Source organism: Ananas comosus, linkage group 23, assembly GCF_001540865.1.
Source record: "Ananas comosus cultivar F153 linkage group 23, ASM154086v1, whole genome shotgun sequence".
In the NCBI taxonomy this organism is placed as follows: Eukaryota; Viridiplantae; Streptophyta; class Magnoliopsida; order Poales; family Bromeliaceae; genus Ananas; species Ananas comosus.
The window spans coordinates 1,627,549-1,650,760 of record NC_033643.1 but is presented as its reverse complement, the minus strand read 5'-3'; the positions used below and the strand labels follow the sequence as shown (position 1 = coordinate 1,650,760).

At 35.3% G+C, this 23,212-nt stretch overlaps 2 protein-coding genes across 2 annotated transcripts; one reads left to right on the top strand and one right to left on the bottom strand.

The window, feature by feature from the left end:
• On the bottom strand, positions 5,244–7,351 carry LOC109727821 (protein NUCLEAR FUSION DEFECTIVE 4-like). Its single transcript, XM_020258014.1, has 2 exons — positions 6,085–7,351; positions 5,244–5,922 (listed from the first exon to the last, which is right to left on the bottom strand). Exons 1-2 carry the CDS (start codon positions 7,320–7,322, stop codon positions 5,496–5,498), a joined length of 1,665 nt encoding a protein of 554 aa, XP_020113603.1. The 5' UTR covers positions 7,323–7,351; the 3' UTR covers positions 5,244–5,495.
• LOC109728129 (alanine--glyoxylate aminotransferase 2 homolog 3, mitochondrial-like) lies at positions 15,909–21,281 on the top strand. Its single transcript, XM_020258459.1, has 9 exons — positions 15,909–16,330; positions 18,665–18,895; positions 18,993–19,163; positions 19,261–19,404; positions 19,583–19,762; positions 20,194–20,419; positions 20,527–20,640; positions 20,848–20,934; positions 21,031–21,281. Exons 1-9 carry the CDS (start codon positions 16,118–16,120, stop codon positions 21,072–21,074), a joined length of 1,410 nt encoding a protein of 469 aa, XP_020114048.1. The 5' UTR covers positions 15,909–16,117; the 3' UTR covers positions 21,075–21,281.

Here is a 23,212-nt window from a genome sequence, read left to right as displayed (position 1 = left end):
GCATAAAGTTGAGGGGCCTATTTTAAAAAGGGGCTATTGAATTGGCCCCAATTTAGCATATTTCGATTGGGCTTTTTTGGGCCAATATACACGGCTTACTCTTCTAGGCCCACAATTGAATCACAGTAATGGAAACCCAATCGAAGCTTTACTTTTCTGGGCCGGGCCAGGAAAAGCTCTATGGGCCGGCCTTGCAAAATTGCAAATATTTTTGAACTAGGAAATTTAAAGAATAAAGAAATTCAGATTAAATGGTGTGTTTAATTTGGTTTAATTTGTGAATATTTGTGTGACTTTTTTTATTTTCCTTTTAACAATAGGTTATCCTATTTTCCCGACAACGGACACAAATCGATTTTCTTTTTTCTTTTTTTTGGAAAGAAAATTAATTGGTACCTTATTATCCAATTATAACAATGCTTATCTGCATTGAGTAGTATAATTTAAAAAAATAATGACGAAATTGCACTATCAGGGTAACAATTTTTTTAAAAGAAAATATTATTGCCAATATAAAACTACGTAGAGCTTGATTATTATTTATTACTGAAGTTTAACCAAACATAATTAAGTTATATCATTATCTCTTCTTCGTTTTTTTTGTCCTATAGACCGGCCTAATTAATTAAAAACTTAAACATCGTTGGCATATATAGATTAAGACCTGTAGACCTAATCGAGAACTTAAGCATCGTTGGCATATATTGATTGAGACCTACTTAACAGCTAACATGCGTTGACATCATCCTGACATAATTTTGACATAAGAAAAAGAAAATTTTCCCAATAAATCATAGAAAAGTTAATTAATGTCACACACAAAATCCAAAATAAGGCAAAATTGTCATAAGTTAGGAACATCAACACATTTCTTTGGAACATTGAACCCACATCACTTGTCACTGAATAGTAATAAAATAACATAAAATCAAGTGGAGTATCATTTCTTCTGTGCGAATAAATTTAAAATATGATAGTCATACAACTTATATGATATTTCCAACCAATTATATTAATACTTTCATCAAAATTTTTAGAAAAAAATATTTTTATTATAACTTTTTCATAAAATGTATGATTGATGAGTATAAATGATACAGTGTAGCTGCTATATAGAATGTAACTTTTATGTGCTATTAATTAATAAAAATTATTACACATGTTAATGGTCAAATTTCACCCCCAAAAAAAGGAAATAATTTTTTGAGTAAAATTTTCTAATTATTGCATCATACTTGTGTGAGCATGACATATAAGGCGGTGGGTTTCACATCCTACTTGTCCACATCCTTACCTTAATTCATGCGGCTTCACTCGGCAATAAATGCTTCTGCCCCTATGTTTGGCTCCTACTAATTCTCTCTCTTTCTCACACATTAAGTGTCCATTTTTAGGTGTCAATCTCACACTTTTGGCCTCCCCCACTTTCGATTTCATCATTTCTAATTTCACCATAAGTTGAATATTTTTTTGAGAGATAGATAGTACGTTACCCGTTTCGTTTATTTCATTTAGAAATAAACTTAGCTGGAAATGTGAATCAACTAGGATTCGAACTTGAAATCTCGGGTACCAATCACGAAGCTCTTTATCACTTGCTCTAGAAACGGTCGGTCACCATACGTTAAATGTTCAGCAAATTACTTTCATAAATTAGTGTCTCTTCTGCCTTACGTAAATGTTTCTTTACAACTTTGGTCAATGACGAATCCTGTTGGATTCAAACTTTCGCTTTCGAGTAATGTTGCGTCAATCATGTAAAGAAGTTAGGCATAAACAAATATTTATTCATCAAAATGTATAGTAACTATTAAATTAATATGTTATATATCTTCAGCGCTTTCCTTTATATTTGAGCCCGAGAGATAAAATAATTAATTAGAAAAAAATTAAATAAAGTTAAGAACTAGTAGGACTTGAACTTGAACTCAGAAGCTTCTATTCTACTAATATCATGTTAACAATATAAATGATCATTAATTTTTAAAAACTTAAGCTATTAAATAATAATATTTTTCATATATTACAGTCAACGGTCGCAGTTAATTCATCGTAGAAATTATGCAATATAGCCTTCTTTTTCTTCAGGGTAGAAAATCTACAATACTCTTTGGAGCTTTTCTTGAGAGATGATATACATTGTTTTGTGAGAGAAAGGATACACAATGATGTGGAGATATTGCAAGAATGGTCCATGGAGAGTGTGATGGGAGGTACAAAAGACAAGTTTGTTCTTGTTTTATCTTTGTATACTCTATGTCATGACCTATAACACAGTATCTATCCTATATAGTCATGGATGGAAGAGAAGGTATTCATATGTTCTCATTCAAAGTTAAAGAGCACCATATAAAAAGGACAAATATATATATAGGCAGGAAATTTTTTAAATAAATCGCAGCGAAAGAAGTTGTTCAATTCAACAAACAAAATCGTAGTTAACTGTTACGACACACAAACAGAAATGAAAACGATGAACGTAAAGTAGACAAACCATAAATAAAAAATAAGATAAATACAAAATTTTATATGAAAAATTTTTTACAGAAAAATAAAAAATCACGGGCGAAAAATGAAAGAACTTTACTATGAAAAAGAGAATAGTACAAGATTACAAACACTGGATCAAAAAAGTTTCATAAGGATTCTTTATTATCGGATCAGATTCGTGTCTATAGGCCCGAGCCCTCCGCTACCTACCACAAACATCGATTTTTCCTTCACAATTTATTTTTCCAAAAATTTATAACACAACGAAACTGTCGACGGATCAAATTTCGAGGCACCTCTTCATCGTGAGCGAGGATGAAAATAGTCTAATGGCGCACCATTACTTCATATCCACATTTTTTTTCCGAAGATATAACTAAATTGCTGCTCATGAGAAAATCTTGAGAAATTTAGTGGATTTAAGTACATCAAAAACAAGATTACTACTAGTAATTAAGTATATATCCATTACACCCACAATGGTGTCAAAGAATTTCGCTATAATTTTATTGGATGTTCTCAAACTGTTAATCTTTAGTGCATGTACATGCATGCAGTACTTCTATAAAAGCTTCAGCAGGGTCAAGCAGGTCAATAAGTTTCTGGACCATTGTTAGATCTAATTTATTAATTGGAGTTACTAATTTTGGTTGATTGGTTGTGGCATTAAATCATAGCCAACATCCTCATTATTCCTGTCACCAGATGCTCCCCCAAGCAATTATGGTTGCAATGCATATAGTACGCTTTGCTTTCGGCTGATTAATAGTGAAAATGCCCACCCATGTGCAAGAAGAAAAGGCTCCAAGTTAAATTCTCTTTAGATCTTAACCATCTCTTGATTGTCCCAAAAGTGCTTGTCATTTTCTCCTAGCTAGTGGGAAAGAAATCCCCTGGACCTGGTCCACCACCTCAGAAGCAGACTCTCCAATCAACCCAGTATTTTTCTCCTCCTTCACTACTTCAAGGACTAATCTGGTCTGTTCCACTACGTAAGATTATTTGATAAAGTGCAACTTAGGCTTTGTTTGGGATTGCGGGGGATTGCGTTACGTGCGGTGAGAAAGTACGTTGGAAAATATCTTGTTTGTTTCCGTACGTACGTAATATTGCGTTCTGCATATCGCGATGAGTCGGTTACGATATATTTTCTGCGGTCCCACCGAAGAACGCAGAAGCAAATCCCTATATACTTTTTCCTCAACTCTATTTTATCTAATAGCGTTAGATAGGCCTCAATACCAAACTAAGCCTACCTCAATACCAAATTAAGCCTTAGTATTGTTAAAAGAAACACTGTAAAGTTGTTGTTTTATAGTAGTATAGAAAACACCAAATTAATTAAAGTTTTGGATATTAAAGTCACTCACACTTTTGCGTTCTGCTTCAATAGAAAAAAACATAATATAAACTTTCATGAAAAAGCTAAACTAAATACTGTTGCATGCCACTGAAAATAGACAAGCAAGGCTAATTAAAAAACATTGGAATTATATGTTTTCTTTAATAATGGTGAGGAATAAAAGTAAAGATGTGATTAATTAATAAATAAGGAATGGTAGATTTTATGTGGACCAGGTTTAGCTTGGCGATAACTGCTACTATTATGTGGCTAGGGAAGTTGATATAAAAGGACCACAAGCATATATCAAACCGACCAGTTTTAAGATCTATATATATATATGCAAAAATCTATTATTCAACAGCTAGATTGAGAAGTACCAAATAATAGCCACAATTAATTAGTATAAATGTTTTTGTCTTGTAGTTGAAAAGCGACATTAGTTAATTTGTTCTTTTCCTGAAAATTAACCATTCATCATAAACCTGCGAATTAATCTAATCCATTCTATAAGTACTGTATATACTAGTGATAGATAACTGTTTGATTATGATTTAAGGAAAGGGAAAGTTAAAAATCTCTGGTGGAATGAAATTAATTGAGGTTGGCTTGGAATTAAAATTTGTAGTTTTCTTTAGTTGTCTCAGTCCTTTTAGTGTGGCATAACCTAATCTCTTGAAGTTCGTTATAGAAAAAGATGGATGTGCCAATATATTAATTATTTGGTTCACACCTACCGTTTCTAGCGCATGCAGGTAGCAAAATATATGATAGTCAGTATTCAAGATTCTAAATTCGAAGCCTAATTATTTCATATGCATTTTCAGCTAAGTAAAATAAACGAAACAGATAGCATATATATTATCTTTCTTTCTAAAAAAAAAAAGAAAAAAAAAATGATTGATTGACCTCTTATAAACCAAGCAATTAGTTAGCTCTAGCATAGAGATTAGTGTCTGAAACCGGTTCACCGCGTCACCCGATTAATTAATATTCGCATAAGTTACAGTGCAATATATCCCAAATTAAGGGATAATTTAAAGTGTTATATATAATTCACAAGCTAATGTTTTTGACGATTGAACAGTTATGCTCAATCTAATCATCAAATATTTAGCAGAACTCTGTTAAATATATGTAATCTCCCAACAAAAAAAAAAAAGTACGAATTAGTAGGGATTTTAGATTTGTTATGTTTTTTGTATTCATCGAACAAAACTTTTTCAAAAAAGTCAAAAAAGCTGTTTTAATGGTCAAGCAATTATTGGATCAGAGTACTCAATCCATACATTCATTTGCATATGCATAGTAAAGTAGGCATAGTTAATTGATCATTTCTTCTTTTTTTTCTTTTTTTTTTTTTTGGGTTGCATAAGAGTGACGTAGGATCCAAATGTTAAACAACATGTACTTACCAACTGTTTTTGTGTATTGCTGCAGCAAGAAAATATACATAATTATAAATATTTAGTATTTCACTTGATACTGTTTTTGTGAAACCCATCGTTCACATGAGAGCTATCCTAAACACATATGAAATTAAAAACTCCACAACCTGAGATTGTAAAGTGGTGACACTCAAAACCCATTCAAAAAACAGAAAAAAGGAGTATCACCTGAAGTTAGCTATACGGTATACGTACGTATATCTGTAACATGTTAACTAAATAATCTTAGGTAACGTGAGTCTCCGAGACCGTACGTAGAGTATTGTACACAGAACAGTTCCTATAGAACAAGTGGAGCCCCAAATAATGAAGGTGGTGTTGTAGCATCCACTCCCGAAGCACTTATGGCTTCCTCCAACAGCACCTTTTTGGTAGAGAAAAGCAGCTAAGTAGCCAAAGCAAAAGGACCCAACGGGGATATTGGTGACAACAATGTTGTGGTTCACCCCGAAGTGCTTCTTGCCGAAGAGCTCGGAGGTGGCGGATACGGCGATGGATGTGACGGAGCCGGTGCACGCGCCGATGATAGCGGTGGAGAGGTATAAGAAAATCGTGGTTGAGTTGAGGAGCAAGAAGAAGGACCCAGCCATTGGAGCCATGAGTATTGCCATTGATAAGGACCTTGATACCTTGTACTTAGCCCTGAGAAAATGATCGGAAAAAAAAAAAAATCATCAGGACATGAATTTTCAAGCAATATGGACTACAGTGAATTAAATCGACTACTCACTGCGAGGAGTAGATAATATTTAGAGCACATGCATGCATGCATGCATGCATGGAATTAAAAAATAAGTTTCTTACTTGGAGGAGGAGTAGTCCAAGAGAGCGGGAATGAGGCGCCCGAAGAAGCCAAAGGAGGACGACAACGAGACCAAAGTGGAAGTCTCACCGAGCCCACGCGACTCGGCTATTTGACCCAAGTTGTTTAAGAACACCAACCCTAGAGTCCCACTAAACATGTAGCTCAAAAAGTACAACCAAAACTCCACCCTTTTTAGCATCTTAACCCCTCCAACTTCCTCTATTCCCCCTTCGACTATTCCTCCCCTCATCATCTCCTCCTCAGCCACAACCACTTGTTGTTGTTGTTCTTCTTCTTCTTCTTCTTCTTCTTGTTCCTTTTTCCCCTCCTCCTCCATGTCTCTCTCTCTTCCTCCTAGTTCTATCTCATCGACACTTAAGCCGTGCACTCTCCTCTCTCTCTTCTCCCCCCATATGTCGCTTATGCTCTCTTTCAACTTAAAAGCCACGGGAACTACTAAAGGAGAAGCCAAGAGCACGCCCAGGCTCAGCATGTGCTCTCTCGAGGAGAACCCCGTTGGCGATGCCGAGCCGATGCTCCCCGCCACGGCGCAAACCCCGGTTGCTAGCGTTATCGCGAACATCGCGACGAAAGCAGGATCTCTTTTCCCTTCTTTGTGCTTCGCGTCGACGACTCGAAGAAACGGCGCGACTAGTGTGGTGACTAGAACTGGTGTAACTGCATTGAGGAGGAGGTAGGACTTAGCTTTAGATTTAGCCCTTGGGGAGAACACGGCTTCTGCGACGACCGTGTACACTTTCGCACTTAGGCCCACGTAGCTCGTGGATATCCCTACTGCAACCCTAGAATCGAAAGAGAAGTTCTTGATGCATATGAGGTAACACACCGTGTTGATCCAGCATATGCCGTTTCCGGCTAGGGAAGTGAGTATGAAGAGGTGCCAGTAGGATAGGTTAGAGTTTTCTAAGAAGAGGAACTGAAGCCCGTAGCCGATGAGCCCGAGAACGGCGCCGATGACCGCGACGAGCCAGAGAGGGAGGTGGTTTGCAGCGATCCCAGAAGACCATCCGAAGAGTTTCCCCGCATCGGAGGCGAAGGCGAGGAAGTTGAGTTGGACTTGAGAGAAGTGTTTGAGGTCTTTGAGTTGCGATGAGTATACCGGGAAGTCGGAGTTCGCGCCGTTGATGGATTGAAGCCACAGTGTTCCTACTAAGCTTAGCCATTGGAGCGAAGAAGAAGAAGAAGAAGGGGGAGGAGGAGGAAGAGGCATGGTCATGAGGATGATCTTAAGGGAAAGGGGAGTGAATGAGTTGCTTATTTATATTGGAAGGGGTGCGTGTGGTAACAATATAGCAATGAGTGTGGATTGTGATGGGTCTTGGTTGTGGCTGTGACCATGAGGATATGTGGTTCCTTGTTGGCCAGTATGGAAAAGTGGTTGGTTGCTTTAAAGCTAAAAATAGCATCTGATGAAATATTTGGTAAAACCATTAATTCTATGTTGGTAACTAATTAATTTTCCTAGATATAATATTCTTTCTAATGGATTGAGTTCACACACAAAATTGCGTTGTTGTTCCCTAGCTACATACGTTTGTACCCTTTTTGGTAGCTTAAACTTTTATATAAATCAATTATTTTGTATAGTACAAAAAAAACATATTTTAACTTTAAATAAAATAAACGAAGCGAGTAGAAATACAAGTCATGATTCTATAGCTTGGAGAGCCTCACAATAGTTTTGTGGTCACACTTCGATCCAACACGCATGATGACGAGAGTCATAAAGATTGCTATCTAGGTGTGCACTATCTAGCACATAGCATTTAAAGGGTGCATATACATAATAAATAATAATAATCAATTGAAAGATGACAAAAAAAGGAGAGAGAACAAACCCCCGGCCCCCAGGATACTTCACTACCCTGTTGGGCCTGGGCATAGCCCGGCCCCAAACTTGCATCTAAAGAGGCGTTTGGCTTTACATAACTATGAGTCTATGAGTCGGCGACTTAAACAATAGATATATAAAAATAAATATAAATATAAAATTAAAAATTTAAATTATAAATATAAAAATAAATATAAATTTATAAATTTAAAATCTAAAATATAAAAATAAATATAAATATAAAATTAAAAATTAAAAATCTAAATTTAAAATTCAGAAATTAAAATACAAATTTNATTTAAAATTTAATAATTTAATAATTTAAAATTCAAAAATTAAAAATAAAAATTTGAAATTTAAAAATTTAAATTAAATTTGAAATTTAAATTTTAAATTTTAAATTTGAAATTTAAAATCTAAAATTTAAATTCAAATTTAAATTTGAAGTTTAAAAATTTAAAATTTAAAATTTTAAAATTAAAATTCAAAATTTAAAATTTAAAAGTTGACAATTCAAAATTTTAAATTAATTTTTTTAAAATGACGTATTGAAAGGGTTTCAGGAGTTAAATGGGTAAAATTATCATTTTACATAATATACAGTATTACTGACTTTTAGTAATGCAAGATACACACCCACTCACGTTAATATTTTTTGTGTAATTCTTGTGATGTTATATTAACAATCCGATTACATACCGGGTGAACCAAACACGGTAATTCTAACAGGGTTGCCTGTAATCCTACCAGCATAATTCGAACCAAACGCATCTTTAGGATTTTAATTTGGCCCTGCTATTTATAGAATATAGTTTCTGTTTAAGAAAACGCTATTTGATTAATATTATAAAACTTCGGTAGTGGAATCTGAAATACCAAATTAAAACTTTTGATTTTAAAGCTCGAAATCTCATTTCTTTTATCCACAACCGATCCAGAAAACTTTTTCGGGTGTTTAGAATTAAGAAAATAAGAAATGGGATAAAACTAGTGCGAAAAATTAGTTAATTTTTCGAATAGAGAAGCTGTGAAACTTGCATTCATTTTCACACGTATAAATAACATTACTTTCTCTGAGAAATAATTTTCCTTCAAGTTCTTCATTAAAAGATCAAAGCAAACACTAAAATATCACCGACCATATATATATACATATATACCAAGCGTAGTTGGTTAAAAACTTGATATATGGTTGGTATCTGAGTTCTTAAGTTCAAAAATCTAGCTATTTTATATTTTTAGCCGAGTTAAAACATGGAACTAGTTCTGCTACACCTCTCACTCACCCATGCACCCACCCACCGAAGAGCAATCCTTATCTTTCTCCGTCCAGAATCTCTCTCTCTCTCTCTCTCTCTCTCTCTCTCTCTCCATGCAGCAGGAGCAAAGGTTCACCTCCACGCATGGGGCGGTGAGAAGGGGAGGGGGGGAGGGGGACGTAGCTAGATTCTAGTGTACGTGCATGCGTACGTGGGGGCCCACCACACACCACTCGATCACGTACTACGCACGTCACATGCATGTCGCCATCGCGGCTCGGCTCCGCAAAGCGCCGATCCATCACCGCCACCGCACTCGCCGGGAGTGCGCGCGAATTGCTACCGATCGAGCAGTTTGTTCTACGTCTACTAATGCCCGCAGCTTTAATGAAGTCAAATTATTCGGTCAAAAAAAGCCCTGATCCACACCGGGCACTCAAAAAGCATCCACAGTTATTAGCTGATTGAATGATGACGAGTCGCTGATGCGACAATATATTTGGACAGCTAATTTATACTGTAGATGTTGATCACAAAATTTTGACTTAAAATTATGATAAAATAATAAAATTTGAGAACCGAAATGTCACCCTATATAGACGTAAAATTTGCTCCCACAAAAAGTAGGCCGATGGGACCCACGAACTGCTTGTGGGCTTGTAGTTATTGTTGGCCCATGAGCTAGAAATAAAGGGCCGTAGTTTGTTGGCATTGTTTGTACTATTTGGATGGCTCGGGTCGGGTCGGGTCAGATCGATATCTAGTTATCACAGCCCATTTGTACTGCTATTTGCGACTCGTCACATAGTTTTTAGGCTTTTATTTACTGTGGCTAAAGTCCAAAACCAAGTTAAAAAACTGGGCAAGGCCCATTCTCGTCATTACACTGCGTGAAGATTTGTGCAAAGTTTAAGGCCCTTGATATGTTAGCACGCACAGTATATATATAATTTTTTAATTGATTTATGCACACAAACTCTGTAGGAGAGACTCTCCCGGGAGGTTTTAGTAATGGCAATTATGCTATGGCCAAGGCAAATTTTTCTTTGGTTTAAATATTCATTTTCCTATTTCTATTGTTTAAGATACATTTTTTGTGTACAAAGTTAACCTACAATGAATAAGTTAACCGATCGACCGCTCCTAGCACTAGTGACAAAGATTTGATCGTTGGTACTCGAGGTTCCAAATTTGAAATCTAGTTAATTCACACTTTTAGCTAAGTTTATTTTTAACAAAAGTAAATAAAGCGGATAACATGTTATCTTTTTCTAAAAAAAAAAAAAAATTATAATGTATTCATTTTCCAAGAAAATTAAACAAATTAGGCCCATGTCAAATGATGATTGTGATGGATGAGTCAGCTATGATTGGGATCCTTCAGCTTCAATCAGATAAGATTCTCCGCAAAGTGTCATGCGCAATTTCATGCCACTTAATCTAATCCAATCTAATCTAATCTATTTTATTTAGTAAGTAGCATACAGTTATATTAATATATTACTACATCATGATAATAAAGATGTCAAACACTCACTATGTATCCCTTTGGCCCAGCTTAACACTCAATCTATATATATATATATAAAAAAAACCATATGTAGATTGGGGCTCATGGGAATACCTAATTTTGACCTAATTGAGTTAGTTTTGGTTGGCTTGGATATCTTATCAGATATCTTAGATTTATAAGCACTTTTAATAATCTTGAGTCTAGTTTAAAATGTGACGGAATCAGACTAGCTCCAACGAGTTTAAGAAGTAAAAATTGAGGAAAACAAAGTCAACTTAAGGAGAAAAAGAAAGAAAGAAAGAAAAATGACTTGTTTTTCTTTTATGCCTCCAATTAGAAGGGTACGAGCCGGCAAATAAATCAGATAAAGTGGCTCGTATTCAGCTCGTTTATTAAACGAGCTGAAAAATTTAGTCTCGCATTCGACTGTTTTACCAAATGAGCGATTCGATCTTAAGGCTCAAACACGAGCTGGCTCGCAAACAGCGAACTGAATTGCCACCCCTATTTCTAAGTAAAGAAAGAATTTTTAAAATTGAATAATGAATTTAAAATAGTGTAAGCCTAAAATGTTTATGCTAAATTTAACAATAGCAAAAGTTCAAATTATTTTTATTTGAAAATGTCGTCTCTACCAGAGTTTCACAAAATGTACTGTGCTTGCAACATGTCTGTGGACCGAAAATTTGTACCAACTTATCACTGCACATCGTATAAAAATAAGAACTAGGGATGATATCATTGCACACGTTTTGAGGGCCACGTGTATGAAAAGGACGCACTCTCACTTGTTTGGACAAGTGAAACTATTTGTCTATTCGTAGGAATAGACAAATATGGCCAAAAATTAGATGGACACAGCTTCCAAACTATTAGTTTGGGACGATGCGAATTGGCGTCGCGTGGTGAACCTACGTCATGAAAGCAAAACAAAAGAAAAATTTTTTAGAGAAAGAGAAAGAATGTAGCAGATGAAGAGAAAGAGGGTAGAGATGGGCGCGCGCTCATCACATAGTGCTCATCGGCATCGTCTCCAAACTAGAAACTAGTAGTTTGCGGACGATACTCGTACAATTTTTATCTAAAAATTTGATCTTTGATTTGAAAATTCTATTCAATATTACACCCTATGTTAATTAGGATCTAACACACTCATCAAAGTATTGTCTTAAAGAGTTTATTATTTTAGTTTTTTTGCCATACAATTCTAAAAGTAAATTTATCTTTAATTTCTAGTGTAAAAAAATATGAGAAAATATTATTAAATGCAAATTAACAAATATGGCACCTATATCTAAAAATACTAGATCTCGTTTTCGTTGGAAAAGGATACACTCTCTAGGAATTGCATTCAATTGGGGAAATTGAGTCACTTTGCATTAAAGGATAGTTGGTTAGTAACCAAAAAAGCTATGGCATGATACTATTAACTCAAAAGTTCCCTAAATAGATATATACCCAATACATATCACTCTTTTACATGGATAAAACTTCATCGAGGACCTCAACAATGTTTCGTTGGTTCACTGTCATGCGTTAGTTTTGCTTCATCTAAAAGTTCGTTACTAAAATATGAAAAGAAAATAAACTCCAAAGAGGGGTTACAGCTTGTAGATAAAAACAATCTTAACATATTACATATGACAGCGGATCGAAACTTTTTAATGAGACGTTGTTGGAAACTCCTCCACTAAAGGTGTTTTTTTTTTTTTGGTGTGAGTTTGGCTCTACTATAAACAAAAAAATTATTGTGATGGCACATTTTATTTTTTTATTGTATTACTCTCCTTTAATTTGCTTAAAACTAAGATCAATATATTTTTTAAATAATTAAAAATAAAATATGTTATCAAAATAAAATGTCACATAATAATTTTTTAGTGTACTCTTAATCCAACCCCAATTTTTTAATAAGGCATTAAGATAGCAACTTCACCAACCCTTCCACCAAGGCAAAGTTCTATTATCATTTTCACTTTGTCACTCAATGAACTACAAAACAATGCTACTTTTTTTTTTCTTTTTTTTTTTTCCTTTTGTCCCTTTCATCATGCACCTAACCAATACGAAAACAAAACAAAAATAAAAACAAAAAAGAAAAAATGTGGACCGCATTACATGGACACAATAAAATGACAAACTCAAAAAGTTGGTTGTGACAAGGGTCAATTGACAACGATTTTTTAGCTAATTTAGTAAATTATAATTGTAATGGGTTAATATTTCCTCCACGTAACGCAGGCCCATTTGAGATCATATTGTAAGCTCAAACTCTATTAAAACTTTCACTTAGTAATTGCTTTTAATATTTTTAAGGTCTATTTGTATAAAAATTCACTAGTTTCGAGCTTTTGCAAAATAGATCAGCTTTTTAAATTTTACAGATTCGGATCGAACTTTTAAAAAACTAACAAAAATATCTTTATTCTATTTTCTCTCTTTTTTTTCTCACAATTTTTTTTTCTCTCTCCGAAGAGGACGGCGAAGGCAGAGGCGTCCAGCCTCGCCTCTGTCCCACGTGCCCCCACCTGCGCTTGCGCACCCCTCAGCTTCCTTTGCCTCCGACCCCACTGAGGCCGTGCTATGACCATTTTTTTCCTTTCTCCAGCCCTCCTCCACCGCCTCCCAGTCTCTTTACAATAATAAAGAGCCCAGCGTCACATCCTTTTTCTCTCTTTTTTTCTTCTCTTGTCCTTTTCTTCTTCCGTTCTTTTTTTTCTCTTCGCCCTCCTCCACCGCCTTCGCCACTCTTCATGATGGTAACGAGAACAGCGCTCCACGTCCTCTTCCTCCAATTTCGCCGACATAGGCACCGATACCGGTGCCAAAGAAAGAGAACTTAGAATGAGCGCGGGTGAGAGCAGAGCCAATAAAAAATATATAAAATATAAAATATAAAAAATATTTTTTCTATATGAAAAATAAAGAATTAGAAAGGAAAGAAGAAGATAATGAAGTTGTAACAACGCAACTTGAGTAAAAAAGTGTAATTTTTCTCTCAAATAGTATAAGTTTTTTTTAAAACAGTGTAACGTTTATCTAAAAACAGTGCAATTTTATTATTTTCTTTTTTTTCTCTTTAATTTTTTTCATAGAAAAAAATAGTTTTCTTTATATTTTATTCTCTTTTTTTTCTGCATTTTTTTTTAGCTACACTCTCACTCACGCTCACTTTGAATCCTTCTTCTCTGGTGCCGACGTCGGTACCTACGCCGATAGAAGTGGAGGAAGAGGACACGATATTGTCTTTGTTACCGTTGTGGAGGATCGCAGAGGTGGTGGAAGGGGGTCGAAGAGAGAAAAAAAACGATAAAAAAAAAAGGAAGAGGATTCGGCGTTATTCTCTTTACTATCATAAAGAGTTGGGAAGGTGATGAAGGGTCGGAGGAAAAAAAAAAAAAAAGAAAAAAAAGAGAGTCACGGCGTGGCTTTGACGGAGTTGGAGGTGAGGAAGGCAGGGGAGTGCACGAGCGAGGGTGAGGGCGCGCGGGCCAGAGACTCTGGACGGCTCCGTCGTCTTCTTTGGAGAGAAAGAAAAAAAAAGAGCTAGAGAGAAAAAAAAAAAAAGAAGGTATTTTCGTTAATTTTCTGAAAATTCGATCCGAATCTGTAAAATCCAAAAAAACGGTCTATTTTTGCAAAAGCTCGAAACTAGTAAATTTTTTTACGCAAATTGGTCATATTTTACTTGTGTTGAGAACTAATTGGGTTTGGAGCTCTATCTAATATTATTAACTAAAAATCTAAAAAGATATATAAAAAAATATAATATATATTAAACATATAATGGTAAAATTATACTTTCACAATTGTAGATGGAGCCTAAAATCAATGCTTCAAGAGATTTAATACTACAGAGCAGCGTCCCATTTTTGTTTTATTTATGAAAAGAATATTTGGAGAGAACAAAATTTCCTTTTTAATGATAATTTATGGAAGAAAAGTAGTGAATAATTTCTATCTAATGAAAAAATTAGGGTATATTTGGCTTATAATTGGAATATATTGACAAATAGAACTGGATGGTATTAGAATGAAAAATAGAATGATAAATTATTCAAAAATATTTGGTTCATTATTAGAATAAAAATTGAAATGAACATCTAAACTTTTAAGAAAAAGTTTTGGTTAAGAAAAAGAAGAGCGAAAAAAAAAAGAAACGGGGGAGTTGTTTATGAGAGAGAGCTTTGAGTTATTTATTTTGGAACGAGTTAATGTGGAATTAAAAGTCGGATTGAGCCATAAATGGATAGGGTTATTTTAATTCCAAATTATAATGAAAATTAGAATTTGATTTCTATAAATCAAATAATTACTATCAGAATCAATAAATTTTATTTGATTTTATATTTTAAAATAGATGAACCAAATAAGCTCTAAGGGCATGTTTGGTCCATGATTCGAATAGAAATGAGAAATGAAATAACGAATTATTCAAAAATATTTGATTAGTTATTGAAATAAAAATTTAGAATTTTAAGAGAGGGTTTTAATGATGAGAGAGGAGAGTGATGATGAAGTAATGAGAGGGAGGTGTTTATGTGAAAGAATTTTGAATAGTTTATTTTGGAACGAGTCAATCCCAAATTCAAAGTTAGATTGAACTAATAAATAAATTTAATTATTCTTTAATAAAATAAAGGGAAAATTTCAAATATTCCTCCTGTAGTTTCGCACTTTTTCACTTTAATACCATGTGGTTTAAAGTGTATCAAGTTAGCACCCTATTGCTTCGCACTTTCTCATTTTAGTACCTTGTGGTTTAATATTTTGTTAAATTAGATACCCCAAAATGGATAATAAAAAGATAAAATTGAAACCACAATGTACTAATTTGATACACAAATAAAACCACAAGGTACTAACTTGGTACATTTGAAACCACATGGTACTAAAGTGAAAAAGTGCGAAATCATAGAGTATTAACTTCGTACACTTTAAACCATAGAGTACGAAAATAAGAAAGTGCGAAATCACACGAGAAATTTTAAATTTTTCCTAAAATAAAAATAAAAATTATATTCTTATAAAATAAATAACAACAATGGAAATTAATAATTTCTATTTTCATCCCGTAGTCTTATCTCAACAAATGAGGACAATTTCGTCATTTTACAAAAGCTTCCTTTTGATGAACTGGATCTCCTCCTCCCATTTATAACCACCCCCTCCGCTCCTCTCTGTTTCTCCACCCCATTACACAGATCGTAGAGAGAGAAAGGGAGGGAAAAAAAAAAAAAAAGGAGAGAGAGAGAGAGAGAGAGAGAAGAGAGAGAAGAGTATTCCCCTTCACCCTCCTCCATTACCGAGCCCTTTTTGGGAACAACCATAACCCCTAGAGCGAGAAACGTTTTCATCGCCCTTCCCGAAAAGGGCCTATATTTCTTTTTCTGTTTTTTTTTTGCGAAATGAGGCTCCTCTTTCGAAGGCTCTACTCGACTCTGGGCCCCAAACGGGCCCGCTCGGGGCTCGCCGCGGCCCGCGAGGAGGGCGCGATCCTTCCCAAAATGCCCCCGTTCGCCTACGCCCCTCCGCCGTACGATGGGCCACGAGCGGCCGAGATCCTCCGGAAGCGATCCGAGTTCCTCAGCCCCTCCATGTTCTACTTCTACAAGAACCCCGTACGTATATTCCCACGGTCAACATAATTTTTCATAATTTTTAATTTTTTAAAAGAAGTAAATTTTGTGAGTTTTCTAATTTTCGGTGAGGATTTTGTCGTGTAAATTTTATTTTATTTTTAAGTTTATTTTGTTTCGTTATTGTTTAATTATTGTGAGGTTTCGAGTGTAGTCCGGGATTTGGACGGTTTATACGCGTTCAATCAATCGAGCTGTCGTTTTCAACGGTCGAGATTGAATCTAGGAGGAGCTTGTCATGCGATCAATCTCTGCTGCTCAGTGGAGTGGGTCTGAGGACGATTTTTAGTTATTATTTTTTTAAAAAAAAAACATATGTCTAAGTAAATAAAAGTAACAAAAAGGTTTTTTTGTTATATATATATATATATATATATATATATATATATATATATATATATATATATATATATATATATAGGCCATGGCTACTATACTATAGTGAGCTTGGTATGCTTCTAAAAGAACGGAGCCTTTCATGCTTCCAAGTCGTTTTCGATATTGGGACTTTCGAATCGACGATCGGCTCCGTTAAACTTGATCTAGAGTATTTGAAGTACCTATAAATAAATTTTGTAATTTTTCGATATAATTTTCTAGTAATTGAAGGGGCTCAAAATCAATAATTTTAATGGCCGTGGTGAGCCGTTTGCAAGTTTAATGGTTTAGAAATATTCAAATCACGCGAAATTTTGATAGAAAATTCTTTATACTATATAAATTAAGATCAATATTTTTGATCTAAAATTTTAATATCATATTATCATATTTTGTAACATTTTTATTTTCAGCCGTTGATTTTGAGCTATTTCGATCACTAGGCAAATGATATTAAAAAATCGCAAAATTTATTTTCTCGATACTTAAAATACTCTAGATCAAGTCTAACGGAGCTGATCGTCGATTCGAATGTCCGAACATCGAAAACGACTTGGAAGCATGGAGCGTTCCGAGCTTCCAGAAGCATACCAGACGCACTATATATATATATATATATATATATATATATATATATATATATATATATATATATATATATGTCAGGAGATTGTTGAATATATAAATGATTAAAAGGTTGTTCTTCAGTAACTTGGGTTTTTAGAAAAAATCGGTTATTTGCTGTGTGTATTGCAGCTGTTTGCCATTTTCCTTATGGATTTTAGAGTAGTAATTAGCGTTGGTTTAAATGGGTCAGCATCTTGTCCTTGTGGCAAGAGTCCGGATTGAGCCATATCACGTTCGAAATGGCGAGAGACCAAATTGGGACAAGTTATGTTCAAAGTAGCGAAAGGTTGATTGGATCGAATCACAATCGAGACTCATGAGTGCTGTGTTTATACGCTTTAGATGAATTACTTGTATATTTTTACCGGCTCAAACTTTTGGAATTATTGTTTAACGCCAGCTGATACTAGGGATCTGTATCTCTCTTTCTTTCATATACTGTTTTCTTTTATACGAAGTTGTAATTATAAATTTAATGTATGCTGACCCTTGTTAAATATAAAAATGTTTAAACACCATTCTCTAACAGCTTAAGCTTTTAGAGTACAACGGTTGTTTCACATGGTATCAGAGCAGGAGGTCCTGAGTTCGAGTCACGCCAGGCTCCTAGCATACTAATTTTCTTCCATTTAATTCAAGCCCACGTTATGGGCCGACTAAAAAATGTCTCGAGTCCAGACGCGAGGGGGAGTGTTAAATATAAAAATATTTAAACACCGTTCTCTAACAGCTTAAGCTCTTAGAGTACAACGGTTGTTTCACAACCCTTGTGTCTTGTATAGTTCTTGAGAGAGTGATAAATGCATATTTTAAAGATCTCTATGTCACCGTCAAGCAATAATAGTTCCATACTTAGCATATATATTAAAGCAAGTAATCCTTAGACTGATGGGCTGATAACAGGAGAATAAGTCACTCTTGTAAAAGGAGTAGATTACGTGAGATTTATACACGAATCATCGTGAATTTTGTTGTAAGAGACTCTGAAAACAGATAATTGTTGCTCGAGTTATTTTATCATAAACATTCAAAACAGTCAAATTTTAAACCACTGAATATTTGTTTCACTAGTGCATATAAACTTCGCTCTGTTTCTTTTTTCACTTTCGAATCTGGCAACTTAAAACTGTCGAAATGTTTGTTCTTCTCACTAACAGAAGAGCAGCGAATATGCTACTTTTTGAACGGGCATTTGTACCTTACTTTCAATTTTACCTCGAAATTTGTAAGTATAGCGTCAGATGATAAGAATTTGGCAGCGCAGTTTCTGGTGAATTCTTGAAAATGAGATTAATGGTGGCATTTGTGCAGTTGAACATCGTCGCTGGGAAGATGCAGTACTTGTTCGATGAAGACGGGCGGCGCTATCTCGATGCTTTCGGCGGTATTGCCACCGTTTGCTGCGGCCACTGCCATCCTGAAGTCATTGATGCTGTTATAAATCAGACGAAACGGCTGCAGCATTCCACTGTTGTATACCTCAACCATGCTATTGCCGATTTTGCAGAGGCGTTAGCCTCCAAATTGCCGGGTGATCTCAAGGTTATTCTCTTTTTTTTTCCCACATGTTTTTTCTCTTTAGAAAGTAAGGCTTTTTGTATGTAGTTGAACTTTTTACGAGTTTGTCGCACGTTCGCAGGTCGTTTTCTTCACGAATTCGGGAACTGAAGCAAATGAATTGGCAATGATGATCACTCGGCTTTACACTGGTTGTCATGATATTATTTCACTCAGAAATGCTTATCATGGGAATGCAGCTGGAACGATGGGTGCAACCGCCCAATGCAACTGGAAATTTAATGTTGTCCAGGTACTTATGGGAGTTATGATCCTTATCCATAGCACATAACAAGTTGGTCCTCTCGAAGTTTATAACTACGGTATTTTACATGTTTTGCTGTTTGCAGAGCGGAGTGCACCATGCACTGAATCCAGATCAATATAGAGGTCCTTTTGGCTCAGATGGTGAAAAGTATGCCAGAGATGTTCAAGAAATCATCGAATTTGGAACTTCTGGGCGAGTTGCTGGTTTCATTTCAGAAGCTATACAAGTACATTGCCTCCATACGGCCAATCTCTCATATCCAACCTACTTAACTATTCGTTAAAATTTTGTTTATTATAGGAGAACTCTCTCGTTTTGATATAACTTGCTTTCTTTAAATTTGATAGATAATTATTTAAGTTGCAGATAGAATTCTTTGAAACTGAAATGCTACACCTTGGCAGGGAGTTGGGGGAATACTGGAATTAGCGCCAGGTTACCTGCCTGCTGTATACAACACAATAAAGAAAGCTGGCGGCCTCTGTATAGCCGACGAAGTCCAGGCAGGATTTGCACGCACAGGAAGCCATTTCTGGAGCTTTGAGGCCCATGGAGTGGTGCCAGATATAGTAACCATGGCAAAGGTACAAACAAGAGTGAATATTATGTAAGCGTCTCGCCGTTATGTCAGTGCCTGTTTGGTATGACGTCTGGTATAGCTTCTCTATTAGAGAAGTACAAGCCAGGCGTTTAACAAACAGAGAAGTTGCTAGCGTCTGCTAAATCGGGGAGTGAAATGAGATGCTGGGCTTCAAACACAAAAACTCCAAATTGGAGCTTATGCTTTTATTAGAGAGGAAAGTTGTTTCTGGAAGGAGAGGGACATAATGGCACAACTATTAGTGCTTCTTCAATCAGCTATACTAAAATAACACTTCTGGTCAAGCTCCAACTCACTAAACAGTCTTTTAATGCTGAGACTCGTATTCTCTTCTCTAGCATGTTTTGTCCATTCATTAGATAAGTACTCTCTTCTATGATAAATTTCTCATGGTTTTAAGTGCTATGTAATCAGGGCATTGGAAATGGGATACCTATAGGAGCAGTTGTTACAACTCCAGAAATCGCCCAGGTTTTGACTCGTAGAAGCTATTTCAATACATTTGGCGGCAATCCTGTTTGCACTGCTGGTGGGCATGCTGTTCTTAAAGTGCTTGAGAAAGAGAAGCTTCAAGAGAACGCACATGTCGTCGGTTCTTACTTGAAAGATCGACTAATAGCACTACAGGAAAAGCATGAAAGTAAGTATTTGTTTCTATTTCTAATGCATCTAGCTCTGTATCTTTTCTGTTAAAAGTTAAAACATATCTTGGTTTACTCAATTTTCCCATGTTTGGTGTTCTATCAGTTATTGGCGATGTGAGGGGACGAGGTTTGATGCTTGGAATTGAGCTAGTAACTGACCACGAAAAGAAAACTCCGGCCAAAGCTGAGATCTTGCATGTCATGGAACAAATGAAAGGTAAATCCGGCTTAAGCGCGAATTGGAGCTTCTGATCTTGGGACCCAAACGGTCGTTTTGCCTACCGAACTTCTGCTTCTTGATTAGAGCTGTCGTTCCGAAAACTGGTCCCAAAAGTTGCGAGTTTGCTCAAATAAAACTTTAATAGTTTATTATTGCCTACCATCCAATAGATGATCTTCTTATGATCTTTGATTCCTGCAACAGATATGGGTGTTTTGGTCGGGAAGGGCGGCTTCCATGGGAATGTCTTTAGAATAACGCCGCCACTATGCTTCACAAAAGAAGATTCCAGTACAATTCTTTCTCTTATTTCCTGTTCCTTAGTTTTGGTATCTTTCATTTGTGGATAACTTATCTAATTTATATGCCTCACTTTCTTTGCTACAGATTTTCTCGCCGAAGTGATGGACATGGCATTATCTAAACTGTGAACTGACGCTCTGTGTATTTGCTTTCTATGGGGGTTCTTAGGAGCAATAAGAGTTCTAAGTTACTATGAGACAGCACCTCGTTGTCTCATTATCTTTTTGAAAACCCCTGAACTTGTGGAGATGACATGAACCTTGTGAACTTTGCTTAGTTATCTTGAATTAGATTCGGTAATCGTTCCAATTCTATAGCAGGTGTTACTTTGTGGACATTTCTTGTCGCTCTAGCTTTTCTTATTGTTAGTGGCTCGCACCGTATAGATACTAATTTATTATCCAAGAAGGTACAGGAGAACAAGAAGTTGAGATATGCCCCAAAGTAGTTCAATGTTTTCTTAAAGAAAGTGATTTCAACAATTCAAAAAAACTTTGCTTAAAAAGAACTTTTGTAGAATAACTTTCTCACGAAGAGGATATAATTTTGCTGTGTTTATTCAATGAAACTAACTCTTAAGCATATATATATATATATATACTCCCTGTTGCTACAATATTGAGGGAACTGAGCTGAATCAAATCCTATCCCTACTCAAACCAAAAGATCACCGGCTCCCGAATCGAGGCCGTGATCGGCCGGCGATAAACCATCCTGGAGAATCGGACGGTCGACACGAAGAGGGACATGCACTCCGCCGCGATCTCGCCCACTTCTTGGAACCTGTATATGCTCTTCCTCATGATCACCCCTAACACTATAGACACTGCAGCTTCCCAATCAACCATATTTCCTCTTCTTGCTTTTTTGGCAAGTTCTGTTTGAAACTCATCTCTCGCAGTTTTAGCACCTTTAAATAGTGATGTAACATCTAATTGATATCCTCTATCATTTACGTGTTGCTTTAAACATTGTCCATATTGGAGATCTACATTGATACTCTTATTAATTCATATTAACTAATTTTGCAATTCGAAGTCTAACTATTTTATATTTTCAGCTAATTTTATTTTTAAAAATTAAACGAAAGCGATAGCATGTTGCATTTTTCTCAAAAAAAAACTAATTTTGCTTGCTTCTAAATAACTTCTCTTAGCGAAATCAAAAAAAAAAAAAAAAAGCTACTGTTTATTTATATATGTTATATTTTGGTTTTGCATGCGTTGCGGATGTGTGGTAGTACACGATGGTTAAGATTGTGTATTTTAAGCCGTTTTATTGCGATCGGACGGTGGATATTGGAAGTGGCATCGGGCACGGAATGATTCGATGCGATCATTTGAGGTTTTGGGCACCGTATGGAATGGCCTCGAATGTGCATTTATTTTACTCGAATTCAACGTGAAGGGCCCTGACCCAACCCCAGCTTTTAACCCTTCTTATCTAAAATATTTACTCAAAGGTCCTTTTTTTAAAAAAAATGGTATGGAGCTTTAACTCAAAATAAAATTATTTTAGAAAAAAATAAAACAGAATGTATTCATGGTGTTTAAATTACTCTGAATTTTATAAAAAATATATATATCCAATTGGTATAGAGAGTTGGAGATATATTGCGACCCTCCACTTCTGAAGTGATCATCTACCTCAGACCTACTCTAATCCTTACATGCTTAATTTTGTTAATCTCTTAAATGTGTTAAAATTTTCATAGTTTAGGATTGTCTTTTCTAATCTAAAAATTACGTTTTTTTGTATTTCATTCATGTATACGGCTCTTTTGTTAAACGAAAAACACATTACGTACTAATTTGAATATCTTCTTAGGAACAAATACGCTTCTTCTGCATGGTACGTACGTAAACGAGATCTCGATGGACCTAACCAACTGGTTGAAATTAAGTGCTTATATTATGATTATTATATTAATTAAACATGTTGAGACCCAAACTTTTACGTGCCCTACTAAGATGCTATCATCAATGAATTGGGAACTATTAATTAATGGAGTGTCACACACAATTTTGAGTTATTATGCTTTTATGAAGTGTGAATAAGTTACATTTATGAATAGTCCATGACACACAAACTTGAAAAGATAAAATATATACAATGAAATAAAAAATAAGATAAAATAAACATTGCTGAGGCTAAGATGAAGAGGCAAAGGGTCTCATTAAAGCCTCATGGGGCCATGGGTGACAACTGGAACTCACAGGTGAATTTGGCTGATCATAATAAGCCATGTGGCATTTGCAGTGAAAAA

What these genes read in the sequence shown, in the direction of transcription:
- LOC109727821 (XM_020258014.1), bottom strand. Translation starts at nt 7,322, where the DNA reads ATGACCATGCCTCTTCCTCCTCCTCCCCCTTCTTCTTCTTCTTCTTCG. An exon ending in TTGGACTACTCCTCCTCCAA is followed by an intron (nt 5,923 to 6,084) that starts GTAAGAAACTTA and finishes TCATTTTCTCAG; the next exon opens with GGCTAAGTACAAGGTATCAA.
- LOC109728129 (XM_020258459.1), top strand. Translation starts at nt 16,118, where the DNA reads ATGAGGCTCCTCTTTCGAAGGCTCTACTCGACTCTGGGCCCCAAACGG. An exon ending in ATATAGTAACCATGGCAAAG is followed by an intron (nt 19,763 to 20,193) that starts GTACAAACAAGA and finishes CTATGTAATCAG; the next exon opens with GGCATTGGAAATGGGATACC. An exon ending in CTTCACAAAAGAAGATTCCA is followed by an intron (nt 20,935 to 21,030) that starts GTACAATTCTTT and finishes TCTTTGCTACAG; the next exon opens with ATTTTCTCGCCGAAGTGATG.